The sequence below is a fragment of the Miniopterus schreibersii genome (assembly GCF_964146895.1).
Source record: "Miniopterus schreibersii genome assembly, chromosome: 5".
NCBI lineage: Eukaryota > Metazoa > Chordata > Mammalia > Chiroptera > Miniopteridae > Miniopterus > Miniopterus schreibersii.
In genome coordinates this window covers 68587051-68607837 of record NC_138106.1, presented here as the reverse complement: position 1 = coordinate 68607837, position 20787 = coordinate 68587051, and the positions used below count along the sequence as shown (strand labels likewise).

Genomic DNA, 20787 nt, shown 5'->3' with positions numbered 1-20787 from the left:
TATCAGAAAAAATATTACTACAAGAAATGTGAGATTTTACTGCCTGTGTTTTCTTCTAGGATTTTTATGGTTTCAAGTCTAATGTTTAAGTATTTAATTCATTTTGAGCTTATTCTTTTGTATGGTGTAAGAAGGTGGTCTAGTTTTATTTATTTATTTTTGCACGTATCTGTTCAATTTTCCCAGCAGCATTTTTTGAATAGACTATCTCCCATATTGTATGTTCTCGTCTTCTTTGCCAAATATTAATTGACCATAAAGGCATGGGTTTATTTCGAGGCCCTCTATTCTATTCCATTGATCTTCATGTCTATTTTTAAATTACAAATGGAACTGCCTTATGACTCAGCTGTTTTACTTCTGGGAATATATCTGAAGAAACCCAAAACATGAATTTGACAAAATATATGCACTCCTATGTTCATTGCAACATTATTTACAATATCCAAGACTTAGAAGCATTCCAAATGCCCATTAGCAGATTAAGTGGATAAAAAAGCTGTGGTACAGCCTTGATCAGTGTGACTCAGGTGGTTGAGGTGTCTTCCCATGCACTGAAAGGTTGCCAGTTTGATTCTGGGTCAGGGCACATGCCCGGGTTGCAGGCTCTATCCCCAGTAGAGGGTGTGCAGGAGGCAGCTAATTGATGTTTCACTATCACATCAGTGTTTCTCTCTCTCTCTCTCTCTCCTTCTCCCTTCTCCCTTCCCTCTCTCTAAAAATTAGTTAAAAAAAAAAAAAAAGCTGTGGTACATTTACACCATGGAATACTACTATGCCATAAAAAGAAGGAAATCTTACCCTTTGCGACAGCAGGGATGGACATGGAGAGTATTATGCTAAGTGAAATAAGCCAGTCAGAGAAAGACAAGTACCATGTGATTTCACTTATATGGGGAATCTAATGAACAAAATAAACTAACATAAAATAGAAACAGACTCATAGATACAGAGAATAGACTTACGGCTGTCAGAGGAAAGGGAGTAGTAGAGCTGGATGAAAAAGGTGAACAGATTAAGCAAAAAACAAAACAAAACAAAAAAACCCTTCATAGACAGACAACAGTATGGTAATTACCAGAGGAAAAGGAGAGGATTAAGGGGGGTGGTACTTAGTGATGGAAGGAGACTTGACTTGGGTTGGTGAACACACAAGACAATATACAGATGATGTGTTATAGAATCATACACCTGAAACTTACCTAATTTTATTAACCTATGTCACCCCAATAAATTCAATTAAAAAATCACATTATGGCTTATGGCTCCAAGGAATAATTAGCAGAATTATTTTTTTCTAAATTATATGTACCAAAATAAATTAATGAGTGAAACTCCTCGTCTCAGTTCCTTTTCATGGACCAAAGGCTGCCATATACAAATGTAAAGCCTTAATGACTGTTTCAGGAATTTGTTAAATTCACCCTCTCCCTTTCTACTTAGATGGAAAACGAAGATTTCATGTATTTTTTATAATCTCAGCATGAAATTCTTTCTATCTCAGTATAGTAAGTCTTAGTATCTGCATGAAACCTGGGTGGTGATGCCTTATAGTGCATATTTTTAAAAGTTTAGCCAACCTAATACTATTTCAAATGAAATCCCCTATGCAAAGCAGCAATTTATAATAAAGTTGTGTTTCAGCTGGGAGCTATTTTACAACGCTGAATTGAGAATCTTTACTAAAGCTATAATTTAATGAAAAGCTGCCTGATTTTCAGTTTAGTATTTTTATTATACTTAAGTATTTTTATTATAATGGCACATTTCAAATCAACTCAGCCACATTTAAGGAGCACATACTGCCCGGCCGGGCATGGCTCAGCGGTTGAGCATCGACCTAGGATCCAGGCGATTGGGGTTCGATTCCCGGTCAGGGCACATGCCCGCGTTGCGGGCTCAATCAATGACTCTCTCATCATTGATGTTTCTGTCTCTGTCTCTCCCTCTCCCTTCCTCTCTCTGAAATCAATAAAGATATATTTAAAAAAAAAAAAAAAAGGAGCACATACTATGTGCAAGGCATTGGATGGTAAGTGGAGCTCTGAGGGATACAGAAATGACTAAGACTTCTGTTTCCTGAGGTATGACAGACCAGGTACCATAACCAGCCCTCCTGCTGAAAACAACCAAAAAATGTAGGGGATAATATTAAAGAAAGAAAAAATCTTTTAAAATGTATTAATCAGCTCCAAATACTCAGTGGCCAAAATCTAAGAGAGAGTGGGAACCTGGAAGGTAAGTTGAGCATTGAAGCCGGCTTTTGACTTGAGTGCATTTGCTTAACCTAAAACACATGTTGATTTTTATTATTTCATGAAAATGCAAGAATAGAAATACCCTATAGAATTTTGTAACCACAACTAAGCTAATGTACACCAAATAGTGAACTTGCAGAACACGGAAAATAAAAAAGATCTTAATTGAAGCGAGAGAGGACATTTTACCTTCAAAGGAACAACAGTTAGACTGAGAGATGACCTTTGAGAGTAACAATGGAAACCTGCATTCAGAGCAATGATGTTTCCAGTGGGCTAAGGAAAGAGGACTGTGAATCCCCAAATGTAGTCACTTAAATATCTTGGAAGAGCAAAAATGAAGTAGCATTTTCTTTTTTTAAGACAGAGACAGAGGGCAAGAATTTGCCACCAACCGTTCAGAAGGGTGTGCTTCAGGAGAAAGGAAAGCTCTATCCTAGCTGGAAGACAGAAGATCCAAAAAAGTGAGAGCAAAGAAGATGGGAAATATATGGGAAAATCTAACAGGCATTGAGTATAGAAGCCAATGATAATAATGTTTTGTGCAGTTGAAAAATGTAAGCTCGAATAAAACCCACATATATAATAACATTAGCATCTAGTTTGGGAAGGATTCTTGTAAGATTCTTGTATCTTTTAGGAAAAATGGTAAAGATTGACTTCATTTGGATTTTTCTTTTACATATCCATGTTAAAAACCTTAGAGTTACTACTAAAATACTAGAAATAGACTGTAAAATCTTTAAACCAAAAAAGGGAGAAATGGAATTGAAGATAATTAAGACATGTTTTTTTCCTTTAAGGCTCTTAGTATCTAATCAGCAGTGCTGGAGACAAGGAGTAACTTCAGGGGACTCTCTTGGCCCCAGCTTGTGAACCACCTAGATATGCTTGGCTTCACATTTCCTCCCACTCCTCACCTCAAAGCTTGAGCTGCTTTGAATTGTTTCCAGACCCGAGAAACCCTAGCCAAGGCTCATGCCCGTCCTGCAGGTGTCTGCTGCCACTGCCACATTATAATTGAGGAGCCTCTGGATGGGTGCCAGCTGACAAGCAGGGATTACCATGCCCGAGTGCTTGCGATGCCTCGCCTTGGCACTCTCTGGCTTCTTTAGCATCTGCCTGGAAGGGCCAGGTAACACAAACCCAAAGTGTATGCGAGTTATCAACAGTTGGAATGGACGTTGACCAGTGAAAGGCGGGAGAGAGGAAGAAACCAGCAGATTGTTCTTTCTCCCTACTCCACTAAACCGCACAGTTTCTTCCAAGGCTCAGTAATTCAAACTATTGACATATCCTGAGAGACTGAGCAGAGCTGTAGCCAGCTTGATTATAAACCCTCTTAAATTAGTGCTCCCTCTTGAATGATTTACTTTCTTTTTTTCCTCTCACTCATGCTTTCCTGGGCTTGCACCCTTTCGATAACATAAATGTTTGTCTTAGACTGTGTTCTAGTGATTCCAGGCTAAGACACAACCTTTAGTCACCTATCCATAAGCTGCATTAGAGAATCCTCCAGAAACCATCCAAAATAAACATGTAAACTAAATAATAAAAAATTTCCTACTTGTGCAAATGCAGCTTTAAGTTGATTTCCCACTTCTTCCTCCCTTTCTAACAAAATTGGTGCCATCTCCTGAGCTCTTGCCACATAGAAATTGGAACCCTGGTATAGAGAAGGTAAGCAAAACATGTGAATATCTTTCTTCTGAGATAAAGTATGGTAAGTTCTATACCATAGAGGCACAAAATATGTTAGAGAGATGAACTAGTCAGTCAAGTCTAATGGAGCACAGAGTATGTTGGTGAAATAATAGGTTAAAATTGGAAGGTTGTCCTGTGGTTTTAATATTATAGGCTTTGAATTAAAGGCTAGGTGTTTGAATTTTATTTAGTGGATGATGGGAAGTCAATTAAAAGTTTTTAACAGTGAAGTGACAATCAGGAGAAAATAACACATGTTATAAATATATAGAGATGTAATATACACACACATTTGTACATACATATATGTGTTTGAGCAAAGGGTTTACAAAAATCCCCCCCCCTTACAGTAGAACTTCACCTTCAATTAGTTCTCTTGCTCTATTTCCCTGGTAACCTGACAGAGATTATCAGTGTGTTTCAACATTGCTTATGATAAGAATGACCCTGACTGATGAAATGCATGTGCATTGGGAGAAAGACTAAAACCCTGGAGAGGTTTGCCGTACTTTGGGCCTTCCGAAGTGCAATGGTTCTTGTAATTGAGCATGTCCCTTGTGGGGACCCTGGAAGCTGTGCCTTTGGAGTTGTTAGAAGAGGTGTGGGCACCTGTGGGATGTGAGACTTTTAAGCTAGGACAGCTCCTTCACCTGCCCAATGTGAGCCTCATCTTCTTGAACCTGAATTACCACCTGTGTGGACCATCAGAAGGCCTTCCATGAAAGAGGAATGTCTTGGTAAGCTCTGGTTCCTGTCCTGTGTAGGTTGATTACAAATGTGGTCTGCTTAAATGTATAGTTGAATCAGATGAAAATCTAGTGGTGAAATGACCACGTTAAATAAGACCAATAACTGAGAAATTACAAAAGTGATATGACTAACTACAAAAGAAATTGTGAAACTTATATATATTAAAAAAGATACTCCAAATGAATTCAGAAGACAATTTAGGAAACATTTAAAATCAGATGGCAGAAAAAGGGTTAATATCTGTAATACAATGTCTTCTTAATAAGAAAATATAAATTGTGCAACAGGAAAAATAGGGCAAAGGATAAGAATAGGCACTTGACAGAAAAGCAAAACCAAATGGTGAATCAACAAATGAAAAGATGGTCAATTGTTAGAGATCAAGGATTATACTACAATACCTCATCCCATATCAGACTAACAATAACATTTCTGTGGGTGGGCCATGGTAGTATTTACTAAAACTAGTATTTTCCCCACCCAAACCTATCCATTTCTGTGGTACTATCCCTAATAGTAAAAGCACATTATGAAAATAAACAAAGATGTTTATTGAATGTTGTTATTACCAACAACAGTGTGAATGCCCAGCAATTGGTAATGGTTGAATAAAGGATGGTACATCTATTCCATGGACTACTTAGTTAGCAACCTTTAAAAATTTTATCACTGCCTGGGTTGCGGGCTCGATCAATGACTTTCTCATCATTGATATTTCTATTTCTCCCTCTCCTTTCCGCTCTCTGAAATCAATAAAGATATATTTTATTAAAAATAAATAAATAAAAATTTTATCACTACCAACAGACTTGATGGTATTTCTTTTTAAAAAAATATGTGTTTTATTGATTTCAGAGAGAGGAAGGGAAAGGGAGAGAGAGATAAAAACACCAAGAGTCATTGATCAGCTGCCTCCTTGCACGCCCCCTGCTGGGGATTGAGCCTGCAACCTGGACATGTGCCCTGACCGGGAATCAAATGGTGATTTCCTGGTTCATGGGTTGATGCTCAACTGCTGACCCACGCCAGCTGGGCTTGATGGTATTTCTTTTTTTTACTTCTTCCAAACATTTTAGAAGTTTTTTATTACAAATTGATGTGCAAAATTGTGCATCTTTCTAGTCTAGTCACTAAAGGAGATTCTTCACTAGTTACCTTTTTAACAGAATAGCTTATATATCTTAAAACAAAAAATATATATCTTTTAAAGTCATTTGCTGGTCTCCTTCTGTATCTTTGCTGCTGAAGATAATGGTATTTCTTTTGAAGTATAGACATATGTGAAGTATAGACATAGGCAGAGAAGTGTGTAAATATAATCCTGGGTGTATAAATAATTATGTAGATTCCTTTTGATGGAGGAGTTGGGTAGTTAGTTGAAGGGGTGGATGAAGAATGGGGTGAAAAAAATGATACCACAAATATATAATTCTATTTTCTAAATTTTATGTGCTGTTATATACTTAAAGAGATACCGTATGGTTATTTATCGAAATGTTAATGGCAGTTATCTGAACACAAAGAGTTTCATGTAGTTTTTATGTGTTTCCTTTATACCTTTATGACTTTTAAAAAATATGCTTGTATTTAAATATATATTATATAATTACATGTTTTATATAATTTATAGTATAATGAAAATATATTCAAATAAAGGAAAATCAAAACATCAATTTTATTAGGAAGAGAACCAGTTGCTAAGTGCCTTCTGTAAAGTAGTTTCCCCCTAACCATATTTTCTCCTGTGGTTTCAGTTGTCCAGGGTCAACTGTGGCCCTAAAATATTAAATGGAAAATCTTAGAAATAAACATGAAGTCCTAGTTGTACACCATTCTGAGTAGCGTGATGAAATCCTGTGCTGTCCTGCTCAGTCCAGCCCCAGATGTGAATCATCCCTTTGTTTTTCATACCATGCTGTATGCGTTACCCACTGAAGTCTCACAGCTCATAACTTGAGCCCATGTATTTCTAACCATAGTGCCAATTGCACGTTACATGCCTTTTCCCACATACCAGGTATCTTCCTTTATTTAACATGAAGGGGTTCTGCCCTGGAAGAAGCTCTGTGTATGTAAAAGAATAGTCGTTTATTCTTAAGAGTTTAAGGGGGAACTGAGGTATTGGTTGTATATTACAGGTTTTCACCTCCAAAATTAAATTTAAATGAGTAAATATTGAGTTCCTGAGAAACCATATAGGCAAAACTATTAATGTTTTATGTAGTGTGTGTGTGTTTCTGTATTTCTGAGGATAAGAATCATAATATTTACATATGAGCCCTATTTCTGCATAATTATGATAAATTTATTTATTTTTGAAATTTATTCAATCAAAAGTAGAAATTTAACAGGTCCATTGCATTCATTTTAAAACTTTTAAATTCTTTATCTTTAGGTTATCTCCACTGTAATGAATACGATAGTCTGAGACTGAGGTGGCTGAGGCAGACGTTAGAATCTTTCATCCCACAGCCTTTGGTAAATGTAATTAAAGTGTCTGAATTGGATGGCAGAGAAATGGGAGATGCCACGCCTGAAACGTTTGACAAGGTACTTTTATTACATTGTGACAAACTGATGGACTCCCAGTGATACCACTGGTATGTTGCTTTTTTGTTGTTTTCTGTCAGCTTCCAGATGGAGCCTGATACAATTTCTCAGTACCCTGGGAAATTCTGATAAAGTGAACATGGAAGCAGTTTTCATTTGATGGTCAGCATGGTTCAAAGGAAGCAGTAACATTGGGATTGGAGATTGTAGAATGTTTTTTATTTCCAGACACCTCAAAGATACTTAGGAAAAGATCAGATATTATTTGGGTCAGGACACAAACATGTGCATTGTATTGCTCTAATTCGGCAACATTTCATTTTAGGGTGTGATAGTTGAAGAAAAAGAGCATTTCAGTAAACTGAAATGGAAATACCAGTTCCTAAAAATAAATGCAGAGAGTTCAGAAATATAACATCTGTTTAAAATGAGTCACTTTTGTAAAATTTTTTACTGTAGTTGTCAAGAATATGAAATATTAGTGGATATTGTTAGACTTTTAGTCTTCCCATTTTCCCCCGCCCCCAAAATCCAGCCACTGAAAGTTCACAGGAAATTTTGCTGAAAAGTATTGGTGAAGAAATGTCATAAAGAAGAACTTAACCATGGTGTATTTTTGGCTTTAAAAGAAATGTCTTTATTTGCTATTTTTGGTCATGTTCTGGATAGCTTTGTGTCTGAGGATGTGTTTCCAGCACACGTTTGCATTACATGTCCCGTTTTCTCCTAGGTGTTAGTTGATGCTCCATGTTCAAATGATCGAAGTTGGTTGTTCTCTTCTGATTCGCAGAAGGCAGCCTGTAGGATAAGCCAGAGGAGGAAGTTGCCTGTTCTACAGATAGAACTCTTAAGGTAAGGGCTATTAATGCAAACATTCATTTTGGTTTCTAGTGTAATTTAAATTGGCGTGACAGAACATGACACAGGGAAGCCCCCCAATGAAGGGTTTCCTATGTAGGTGTCAGCAATTATTCCTCCAAAGACTGCACCCAGAAAATTCTCAGTCTCTTCCCTTTCGGCTCTCATGCTGTAATGTTCCTTCTGCCCCTGCCCTGTCAATGAAATACAGTATTACTGCACATTGCCTTTTAAAATGATTTTACTGTGGTTAAAAATTGTTTTCTTATTGGGACCATCCCAAGCCCAGGGTTCATCACCCTATTCTTTCGCCAGAATTTGAACCAGAATGCAGCTTTGGACCAGAATACATTTTTGTTTGTTTGTTTGGTAATGAACACATTGTTCTGGATGAGTCAGCCTCCCAGGAAGTGGTAGTAAATTGTTAGCCCCTATGTCCCTAAGAATTTTCCGAAAGGGCATGACCAAGAGATGCTAGGTTTCCTTCATAAATAAGGCATTTTGGGACTACCCTCATTTCAAAAAAGATTTCTACTTATGCCCTGCTCCCAAGTAATCCCTATGTTTAATGCTGAATACAACTTCTCTGGAATATTTAAAATATAGTTAAATGATGCCTCATCACTCATTATTTCTCACTTGTGGAAGGAGAATGAGTGACGATTTCTCTGCACTGCCGACAGTGTGCTTGACAATGTGCTTTACTTCCTATGTCAAACTGATATACAACTATGAACATCTGCCATTACCTAAGTATTATGTCAGTACTAATAGCTGGTCTTGTTTTTGTATCAGATGATGTATCAGCTCATTATGGGGATGCTTGCTAATGCCTACCAGAAGGTTCTTCTAAACATTTCTCATCAGACAATTTGTTTGTATGCCTCCAGTGTCACCCTTTCATGCACTGTAATCCTAAGATATTTTGAGAATTCTTATCAACTTTCCCTTTTATCTTTTGGGTTATTAGCTTTGGGATGTTACATAGCTTCTGTTCTACATCTTCTTTCTCACCTAAACTTTCTTGATCTACCTTCTTAGTTAATTATTCCTGCTACTCTGGGCCTTGCCGTTGTTAGACCTTATACCCTATAACAGACACTAAATCTTACGATGGCTTATTAGCATTATGACCTCTAATTTTTGTAATGGCCTGTGAGTAGGCAACCAGAAGGTTCTTCTAAACATTTCTCATCAGACAGTTTATCTGAATATTATCTTTCTTCTCTCTCTCATGAAAAATTCTTCCTTCACTTCTTTTTCTTCCTGGTCATTACCAAGCTTACTGTCTTTTATGTTCTGTCTACTGCCTTCCTTCCATTTTGTCTCAATTCACTGTAATATATTCAAACAATACAAGTGAAGTAAAAGGCCCCCTTGGCCACAGTCCCAACCATATACCAGCTTTGTTCCCTGGGTTAACTACTGGACTTAAGTTTGGTGTATAATCTTTCAAACTTTTTCTGTTGCTTTTCTTACAACTACATATACCTAGAGAAATACATTAAAAAATAACTGCTGTCATTGTGTATATATTGTTCTGAAACTTGCTCTTTTTTGTACTTAATATTTCTTAAAGTCTGTTCCTTCTAGATATACTTTTTTCTTTTCAAAAGACTGCCCCTTTTGAATATTTTCTATGAAATATTCAAAGGGGCAGTCTGTCATGCTCCATTTAATTATCTGTTTTGGATACTTAAGCGTTTTTTTTCCGCTTCTGGGAACTATCTTTTAATTTGTCTCATTGGACATACATGCTAACATATTCCTTGAAGGTTGACCATTTGCAGAGATATTGTTTTCTAAAACGGCTGTACCACTCCTTACCTTCTGTTGCACTTGACTTTGTTGACTGCTTGTTTCCTCTTAAAATAGTGTCTTTGCTTGATTTTTGTAATCCTATCCTTTCCTGATTTTCTTTCTACTTATTTTCTTAATTTGCTCTTAATTAGTTCATACCATAAATTTTGGGTTTCCTTAGGCTACTGGTGTTCTATTTATCTGATAACTTCAACCGATTTAAGACACTATCTTCCAAATATGGGCCTAAGCTCAGATCTTTCTCCCTTGTCTCAGACCTATATGTACATTCATTTTCCTATTCGAGATCTCCATTTGATAGCCCCTCAGACACATAGAACTAAGTTTGTCAAGAAGGAACTCATAATTTCTAATGATCTTCTGCTTCCCCCTCCCAATTAGCAAAACAAAAAATCAAATAGAAACCCCACCAACCTGCCTCTTTTCCTCTCTCCTGTATCTCATTAATCGCCATGCATACCGTCACGTATTTGACTAAGTCAGAAGTTCATCTCCAACTCCTCTTTCTTGTATGCAATCTATCACTAAGACATTTCAGCTGTACCTGTTACATATTTCTCAAGCCCATCTAATTCTTTTCATCCTTAATAGTCTAATATAAGTATCTGTCACCTAAATCATTGTAACTGGCTCCTAACTGCCCTTCACGTCTCCAGGTGTGAGCTCTATTTGACTCCCCATAATAAAGCCAAATCCAATCTGAAATGTAAATCTGATCTTGTCAGTTTCCTTTCTGGAATAGCGCAATGGTTCCCCATTGTCACTGAGATGTCAGATTCCTTAGTATGACATTCAAGTCCTTTTTGTACATGGTTCCTTCTTATTTCACTAGCCTAGCCTCATGTCGCAGGACTCTTCTTGGCATTGTGTTCCAGCTGAGCAGCTCTTCACACTCACCTTGCACTGTCTCATTTCTGAAGCCAGTGCATTGCCTGTTCCTTTCATTTAAGAGTTCTTCTAACTCATTTTCTCCTTTCTCTTGATTAACTCTCCTGGTTCTTACCTGACTCCGTAGGCCTGAGATTGATATTCCCCTCAAATCTTTAACTTTATTTAAAAATTTATTGATTGTCAGTTCCTCTGCTTGACATTTGCCCAGTGCTTGTCTTTCCCCTCAACATGACCGTAAGCCCCATGGGAGCAGGGATTGTCTGGTGGTTTTTATTCGCGTTCTATATTATAAATTTGTTGTCTGGAATATAGAAAGGGGTCAGTAAATAATTGTTTAAAAACACTAAATTACAAGGGCTGAGTATTTAGAATTTACATCTGTAATTAAATTTATAGCAAAGTTAATCTGACAAAAATAATGATAATGATCATTATTGTGCTGCATGGTATAATTAGGCATAAATGTGAAGCAATTCACATAACTTGTTTTGATTAGTATTGCTTTTACATAACCAAAGCATGGTTTTCATCTTAGTTTAGTTTTTCCCCATTTAATACATGTCCCTTAACATCGCACAGCATTTCAGTCATCGTGATGAAGATGCTGCATTTATGTAAAGCTCCCCTAGGCACCTTCTTATGCCCGAGCAACTAGGGCTCTTCTCCAGTGGCCACTCCTCCCTCCCATCATCCTACTCTCCAAAGGACTGGCTTTAGCACCACATCACTGTAGCAGCATATTGACAGGCACAAAACTGACATCTGAGTCACAATGAGTGTAGGTTCTCATACATACAGTCTTATGTGATGGGGAAGGACCATCACTCAGGCCATCTCCCTTTCTTTCCCTTGAGCAGCTACTATAGTCCCTGCCTCTGATGTCTGGTCTGTGTGAGGTTTAGGAGCCACTTGAAGCAGCTAAAACTCTGAGTCCTTGGCTGTGTGATTATGATGGTAAAGGGGAAAGTGGGGATACTCCAACTATAGGCACAGAAAATGGCTCTAATTCTCTCATATCTACAAGTCTGGGGGTTAAAAAGATAAAGGAAAAAAATGATAATCCCAGCCACAATCTCTCTTTTATCTCCTGACTCCAAAAAATGAAGAAAGGAAGTCTATAGTATTTTTCTCATTGGGGCAGCTCTATCTCTGTATCACATACAAAAAATTTTCTTTCTTTAGATCTTCCTCACCTAGTTATTACATTTCTTTAACAAAGGCAATACTTTTTTTCCACAATAAGAAATAAAAAGTTTTAAATCAAACAATTGCAAGAGAGTCAATATATTGATGTGTGTGTGTTGAGTCAGAAGTATAAAGGGTTGATAGTGGATCCTCATTTGCATTTGCAAAGAACAGTTAGAAAGCAAGCAAGTAAATACTGCCTAGCCTGGTATTATGGACCGAAGATGGCACTCAGAAGGGAGAAACTGAGAGACAAATAAGGAAAACTTTTTGGCTGGACTAGACTTGTATCTGCTTTTGTCTGCTGACATATGGTGCTCAAAGGTACTTTATGCTCTTTGTGGCAATATATTCATTTACCTTATCAGAAATCATTCATATTTATATTAAACAGGCAGCCTGCAGAGTGTTCAGAATTATAGCTTTTGAAACACGATAGTCTACAACCTAATATTAATCTTGTACACATTTTTATGAATGTGATACTTACGTGAAAATCGATGCTTTATTAGAAGTTTCTTGTTTTTATCTTACCACCATGAGAAAAAATTTTATTTATGAAAATCTGAAGCAGTACAAAACTCAGAAGCTCCACCTAGGTGCAACAAACATGGATATGATGCTAAGCAACTCTAGTCTTTACATAAATTGAATAAAATTTAAGTTTGACAGCATAGTAATCCTTAAAGCAGCAATCCTCAAATTTCAACATGGCCTTTGTATATTGTTAAATAAGCAACGCTAGAATGAGCTATAGAGTTGTTTTTTAAGAATATAATGAGTGAGATGGCAATTACATGAAGTGATCTGAACAAAGGTGTGTAAGCTTGGAAAAAACCACTTCCCATGGGTAAAATATTGATGCCATAACCAACCCATATGGCCCACAATTTCATTAAATAGAAGCTTCTTGATGTTAATTTTTTTAAAGGAGTAATGTTAATACATATGGAATAGTAATATATATATAATAGTCTTTTAAAAATTCTTTAAAAAATTAATGTATGTATAGAATCTGTAATATATATAATCATGAAAATGGTAATCTAACCTAATATTTTAGCATGAAAAGCTTACTGGAAGGCACAGTGATGACAGGAGAAAGATCTCAAAATAGATGAGTTTGTTGTACCACTTATTAAGGAGTCTCTGATTTATCCACATAGAAGTGGAAAAGTTAGAATCTTCTATTAAATTTATAAAACATGAACAAGAAGTTACATACAACTCTCTTAAACATCTGTCCCCCAAATAATTTTCAGAAGATGAAAATGTTGGAAAGGATATAAGGAATAATTGACCATAAGCCAATTCTAATTATAGAGTGGCAATTGAAAGTATACCTTTATTATTATTTCGCAAAATAATTTTTGAGACTAATCATTTCTGTTGCATACTATAGATGAACATACTACACAATCAGATTTTCTTGGCTCATTTTTTATTTAAATATATTAATAAAAACAGTGAGAAAATATGCTAAAAATGATATTATATATGTAGTCTTTTTAGAAAGTAACCATGTTTGTGCAAGAGAAGTTTACATGATTTTTAGGTGGGAAAGTATGAATTGAAGAGTATGATTTATAACAAAAATATAGGTATCTTATTGCAGTAATGTATCATGTCATCCATCTCCTTAGAGGAAATCAATCACATTTAAAATACTGACCCCTTCTGGTTTTCTTTTCTCACCAGTTGACAAGTAAAATCCAATTTGTGAACTCACCGAAAAAGGAGAAGCTTAGATTATTTTGTAACATTTTGAAAAATTGTATAAATCATCCAGATAACAATCCTTAAAAAGCGGAAACTGTATTTTTAAAAGAAACATTAAAAAACATCACCAACATCGCTTCTGTTATGCTCTTGAGCTGAGATAAGAGATACCTGGTGCCTGGAGCATGGGCCTTCATCATTCATCAACATAGTGCCCAAAAGGTTGATGTGTTCATATTGGAAAAATAATCTTTGGACATATAGTTCTATTAGAATGGAATACCCCCACCACTGTTTTAGCTATGCACATATTTTCTTTTTAAAGTCCAACTAATTCAGCTCACTTTGCACACTGTCATCATATGCTTGGTCTTGGGTGTGAAATCCAGAAGACAAAGACAAAGCACAGTTAATACCATTGCTACCGCTACTGCTGCTGCTGCTGCTGCTGCTGCTACTGCTAGGACTCTGGCTGCTGTAACCCTCTTCCCCCTCCTCCTCCTTTTCCTCCTTTCGTCTGAAGTTAGGCAGCAGGATTGTGAGTTAAAAATCTGTCATTTGTTTGGGCAAAAAACATACTGCTTTTTAGTAAGAGTTTACAGATCAAAATATTCCACACTAAATGAAATTGTAAAAGGTTGAGGAGACATCCATAGCTATAATTTGTAGCAATCATATTTTCTGTCATAAAACTATGTGTCAAATGTAGATTGACAGTATGAAATAATCTGGAAAATAGCATTTTATCAGCATTTGTTAATTTATCCAGGATAAGGATATGGTATGGTTGTAAGAAGGTTTATTTTACCAAACAAACAATGGGTAGATATTTAAACTGAATACATGTTTTCTAATGATTTCTGTTTTTATTTTTATTTTTTTTTTTAAATTATCTTCAATGTTGAAAGTATTACAGTTGTCTTCCTCTTTCCCCCATTGACCTTCTCCACCCTGTTCCCGCCTCCTCCCGGGCCTTCCCCACACTACCGTCTGTGTCATGCGTTATGCATATATGCATATAAGTTCTTTGGTTAATCTCTTCCCGCTCCCCCCACCCCCCTCCCTCTGAGAATCATCAGTCTGTTGCATGCTTCCATGTCTCTGGATCCTTTTTGTTTGTCAGTTTATTCTGTTCATTTTAATCAGGAAAGTAATATAGTCTCATAAAACACTTGGAATATACAAAGAAATATAAAGAATAAAATAAGCCATCTATTGAAAGTAACTGTTACTATACTGACTTATTTCCTTTGACTGCACATACTATTTACAGGATAGAAATCATAATGATATACAATTTGATATCTTTTTTTCTACTTAATTTATTAGGAACATTTAATTAAATAGTCTTTGAAATCATACTTATGAAATGATATCATATTAAATCACTTCATTCATAGGACTATGAAAGATTGTTTTTTCTAATAATAGAAATAATTATAAAACATATCTTAATGGAGATTAAAACATCAGCTTTTTTAATGATCCAAGCAAGAGCCTGATAACTCTTTGGGGAAGGAGTTAGCAGGTGTCCTGTGATCCATTTCTCTTTTGATTTCCCGGGAGACACTCTCATGGAAAGAAAGAAGGCAGGTAACCGAGTTAAACATGTTGATAACCAACCTCTTTGGTAAATAGACTAATGAATTTTGCTAAGAGGAAAACTTTAGGAGGAAACCTCTTGCTTATGGCATGCTTTGAGGAGAATGTCCTTGGTTAGAGTTGCCTATGATAAACACAACTTAGGATCTATACATTTGTGAGGCATGGCTTCCTGGGAAGTGTCACATAAGCTGTTCAACTCCCTAGGCTATATTGGAGATGTGACAACCTAAATGTTCCCCATGTGTGAGGTGATCTGTGAACTTTGCTTAGAGAGCTCATCTGTTAGTCTAACTAGAAAACATAGTGAGCTAGAAGCAGGATTTAGGGAGCCCCGTTGAATTTCCCGGCTTGTCTCCATCCCCTAGTCAAATAATAACAATGGATGCCACTCATTGACTACATTAGCTGCTTCTCCTCTCCTTGTTTGCAGAGGCTCAAGTAAATAGGTGGAGAGAGTCTTTAATTGTTAACGCCACTGAAATGCCTACCCTCTACCTTGTGGGAAGCAAGGAGGAATCTCCTCTATAGAAACATGAGGCAATGATGGTGATGGTTGTCTTCTAACCACTTATTCTTTCTATAAGTATTTATTATTGACTGCCTTTTATGTTCCAGGCATAGTGGTAAGCAGGGCAGATTCAGACATTATTTGACTTGGCTGCTGTTGTTTGAGTGATTAACTGTCCATCATTTCTTTCTTTTTTTAATATTGTAAATAAAATCAAGCCTAGGGTTTTCTTCTTTTTTAAAAATATATTTTCATTGATTCCAGAAAGAGGAAGGGAGAGAGAGAGAGAGAAGCATCGATGAGAGATAAACATTCATCGGCTGCCTCCTGCACCCCCCTCCTGGGGATCGAGCCCTTAACCTGGGCATGTGCCCTGGTGGAGAGTACCGGCCACCTCTTAGTGTATGGGATGACGCTCAACCAACTGAGCCACACTGGCCGGGCTGCCCATCATTTCTGATTCAGGAGTCTCGTGTCTTCCACCAACATCCATGAAACTGACAGGCTAACTTTTTAGCTTGCAAGCAGGATAAGACAGCCCTTTCAGAGTTTTTGACATTGTGGTGCAAATGTCTTTTCCCATATTGTAGCTTGGTGCCTTGCCCTTTTACTTTCTTGGGGCAGGGGAGGTGTGAGTTTACAAAGAGAGGTTATTACTTTTTATGTAATTTATTATATCTTTATTTTTGTTTATGATAAAAGCTTTAAATGTCCTGTTTAAGAAAACTTTCCATATACTAGATTATCTCCTGTTTTATTTTCTGGAAGCTTTATTTTTAAACTTCCACATTTAGGTCTATAATCCATCTCAGCTGATTTTTGCTTGTTAGTGTGAGGGAGGAATCTATTTTCTTTTCCACTCTCCCTCAACTTTCGTTTTTCTTTTCTTGCTTTCAGCAGAATGTTGTTAGAACAGAATTTATTGAAAAGTCTGTCTTTTTTCCAGCACTCTGTAGTTCTATTTCTGTCATAAATTCAACATCCACGTGAACATGGGTCTGATTTCTAGCCTATTTAATTGCTTTATTTATTGATCCTCAAGCTAGTTCTATACTAACTTAATTACCATGACATCAATACCATAACATGTAGGTGCAAATCTTCCCTTGGTTTTGTGTTTCATTTTTTTGCTTTTGTTTTGTTAAGAATATCTTGGTTATTTTTGACCACTTTGCATTTCTATATGCATTTTAGAATCAGTTTATCAAGATTCATGAAAAGTTTGTTGGGATTTTGATTGGAATTACATTAAATGTATAAATTTTGAGAGTTTTGACATTTTCCAGTATTTTGCAATATTGATAAATTTAAGTCTCAGAGTTTGTTTAGATTGTTTTGAATTTTCAACAAAACTTTCATAATTCTGTAATGTACAGAAATATATAATTTTTTGGATTCTGTATGATAATATTTTGCTTAGGATTTTTAAATGTATGTTCCTAAGTGAGACTGGCCTGTAATTTTTCATTCTTGAATTTTTCCTATTATATTTGGAACCAAGGTTATTCTAGCCTTATAAAACGAATTGAGGATTGGGCTTCATTGTATTCCCTGGGACAGTTTATGTAACATTGCAGTGATTTTCCCTGCTTGACTATTTGATGGGACCTGCATTTACAGCCATGTGGGCCTGGCGTTTTCTTTATGGGAAAATTTTTTACCATTGAATTAATTTCTTTAATGGTTATAAGACTCTTAGATGTTTTTCTTCTTTTTTCTCCCTTCCTCCCCCTCCTCCTCCTCTTCTTTTTCTTTTCTTTTTTTAAACAGAACCTGATAATATTTAATACACAACTTCGGTACAACCAAAAAGTAAAACACCACAGTAAAATAATCACAAAAAACATGGTATTTCATTTGCAATGCATGAGAAATGGTTAACATCTTTAGTCACAAACAAGCTCTTAGAAACCAGTAACAGAGACACTGTAATCCAAGGAAACTAAAAAAAAGAAAATGAAATAATGAAAATGACGCTTAACGATTAAGCGTATGTGATCGTGCCGAACAGCGACAGAACAGCTTCTGTGCAGTATCACACTGTCACAGACTAAAAACACTGACATCCAGCGTTTTTCAGTTTTGAACAGTGTTTTACAGTTTGAACTCTCATAACCGAACCCTGGGACACAGATTGATGAGAAGCATCGACAATTAGGGGGAAAGCTAGTTGGGAATCAAAATATAAATTTTGAGCATCCTTAGGTGTAGCAATTCCAATTCATTGAAATTATTTCAACAAATTAGTTGAATGTTTTCTTTCTTCTTCAATCAGTTCTATGAGTTTTGGGTTTGTTGGGTGTTTTTTGTTTTTAGTAATTTTCGTGTTTTACCCAGGTCTACAAATGTATTGACACAGGGTTGTGTACAGTGTCTCCTTGTTACCCCTTCAGTGCCTGCAGGATTTATAATGTCCTCTTTTTTATTTTAATCAGTCTTGCCTGAGGCTCATTCTAAGATCCAGCATTTATCTTTTCTCATCTTTTTAATTGTAAGTTTGTTTTCTATATCCAAACATATGAGGATTTTCTGGTTATCTTTCTTCTTGTTTTCTTATTTTTATTGTGATTAGAGAACATGTGCTGTATTATATCAGCCCCCTGAGATTTATTTTGACTTGCTTCTTAGCCCCATATTAGGTCAATTTTTGTTGTTATTAATCCTCACCTGAGGATACTTTTTTCATTGATTTCGGAGAGAGTGGAAGGGAGAGAGAGAGAAACATTGGATGTGAAAAAAACACATTGATTTTGGTTGCCTCCCGCACACACCTGGACCGGGGGTGGGGGGATGGCATCGAACTGCAACCCAGGTACATGCCCTTGACTGAGAAGCAAATCTGAGACCCTTAGGTGCATGGGCAGGTGCTCTAACCACTGAGAAACACCAGCCAGGGTGGGTCAGTTTTTTTGTAAATATTTTATTTTACATTTGTTTATTAGTATAGTATTCTTTATATGCTCATTAGGTAACATTTGTTAATATTGTTATTCAAATTCTCTATAGTATTACTTTTAAAAGAAAAACCTGACCTTGTCAGTTATTGAAAGAAAAATGTTAAAATCTTCAAGTATGATTTGGATTTGTGCACCTCTCTTTGTAGTTCTGTAAAGTTTTGCTTTACACATTTTAAGCCAATGTTATTGGAAGCATACAAATTTTGTTTTGTTAGTGATTTTCATACTATGTCCAGAACTCTTAGGGACCATCCTATTTTGGCTATTAAAAGGTAGGGCTCTACTATATTTAGTCTTTGTTTTGTTTTTTAATATGTTTTTCATTTCAGAGAGAGGAAAGGAGAGGGAGAGAGAGATAGAAACATCAATGATGAGAGTAATTGATCGGCTGCCTCCTGCAGACCCCCTACTGGGGATTGAGCCTGCAACCTGGGCATGTGTGCTGACCGGGAATCGAACTTCGACCTCCTGGATCACAGGTCAATGCTCAACCTCTGAGCCACGCCAGCCGGGCCCTATTTAGTCTTGAGCTAGACAGTTTGCTTCTATTTCTTTTAATTGTCTATACTTTTCAGTAATATTTAATTTGATAGATTATTCCATAATTTAACACAACTATTTATACACACACAGTGGGTAGCTGCTTAAGTATTTTTCATAATGGAGTAAAATGATTACATTTATTTTAGATAGATGAGTTTATTTCACATAGAGAATGTATTGAAGGGAGCAAACAGAGAAAGGAAAGCTGTTAGGAAGTTATTAAAATTTTTGAGGTAAGAATGATTATCAATAGGTTAAAGTTAAAAAACTAAGGTATTCAAAATAAAATATGTAAGCATTTCACTAACTTTTCATAGTTATTCAATTTGTAAAATATCATTGATGTTAATAAGAGTTTAAATTAGTTTTTCTTAGTAGTTGAAAAGCCTCTAAATGAAAGTCTTGCTTCTTCCATTAGAAAGGTTTTCCTGGCACTTGGCCTTATGGGCTTTTAATTCTTATAACATGGCCACTGCAGGTTATAATGGGAAACAGCTGTTGTTTTCCTCCAAAGAATTATTTAAGACAGTGATTTTTAAACTTGGCTTTGTAAAGACAGGGATTCTGTAGCATTGTTTCAGGGTCCATCCTGAGGGAAGAGAGAAGGATGACAGGAGAGCCCCTTACTTTACCACTCCAGATCCAACTAGAGGTGTTGTAATATTACATGATTCAGCTTGTAGTATTTAATTTGGAGAAAGATTTTTCTTGTTAGTAAAAAAAAGTTTGAAAAAAACTTTTCACAATCACTTAAATCAGTGATAAGTAATCTCTGTTCACTCATAAGCACATTTTCTATGGGCCAAAATCAAGTCAATTCTGGTGATTTTCTTTTTTAAAAGAATTTTTTATTGATTTTTAGAGAGAGAAAAAGGGACAGGGAAAGAAAGAGAGAAACATCAATGTGAGAGCAAAACATCAATGGGCTGTCTCCTGCATGCTCCCTAACTGGGGATCGAGCCCACAGTCTGGGCATGTGCCCTGAACTGGAATTGGACTGGTAGCCTTTCAGTGCACGGGACAGTGCTCAACCAGCTGAGCCACACTGGCAGGGCCCTGGTGGTTTTCTTGAAAGCTTTTTAGTTCTTTTACTTTGTATGAGTGAAGAGACTATATTTGATAGTAGATCAAAGACCCTATCTTAAATTTAGTTCTAATGAGGGTTTTTTTCTCTTAATTCCTTCAACTTTTTTGCCCAGCCCTGCTACCCCCTACCCTCTGACAGCTGTCGGTCTGTTCTCTGTATCTATGAGTCTGTTCCTATTTTGTTTGTTAGTTTATTTTGTTCATTAGATTCTACATATAAGTGAAATCATATGATATTTGTCTTTCTCTGATTGGCTTATTTCACTTAGCGTTATACTCTCTAGGTCCATCCATGCTGCCTCAAAAACAGCTGCATAGTATTCCATTGTGTAAATGTACCACAGCTTTTTTA

General features: G+C 36.3%; 1 protein-coding gene across 5 annotated transcripts in view; it reads left to right on the top strand.

Moving 5' to 3' along the window:
* Positions 1–20787, top strand: part of NSUN3 (NOP2/Sun RNA methyltransferase 3) — a 61058-nt gene that overhangs the window by 20200 nt on the left and 20071 nt on the right. For 3 of the 5 annotated variants that reach the window (XM_081138952.1, XM_081138950.1, XM_081138954.1), the window contains exons 4-5: positions 7108–7262; positions 7993–8114. In XM_081138952.1, coding sequence (XP_080995078.1) covers positions 7108–7262; positions 7993–8114 — 277 coding nt within the window. The remainder of the gene's footprint in view (positions 1–7107; positions 7263–7992; positions 8115–20787) is intronic. The other 2 variants (XM_081138953.1, XM_081138951.1) reach the window with 1 other exon arrangement.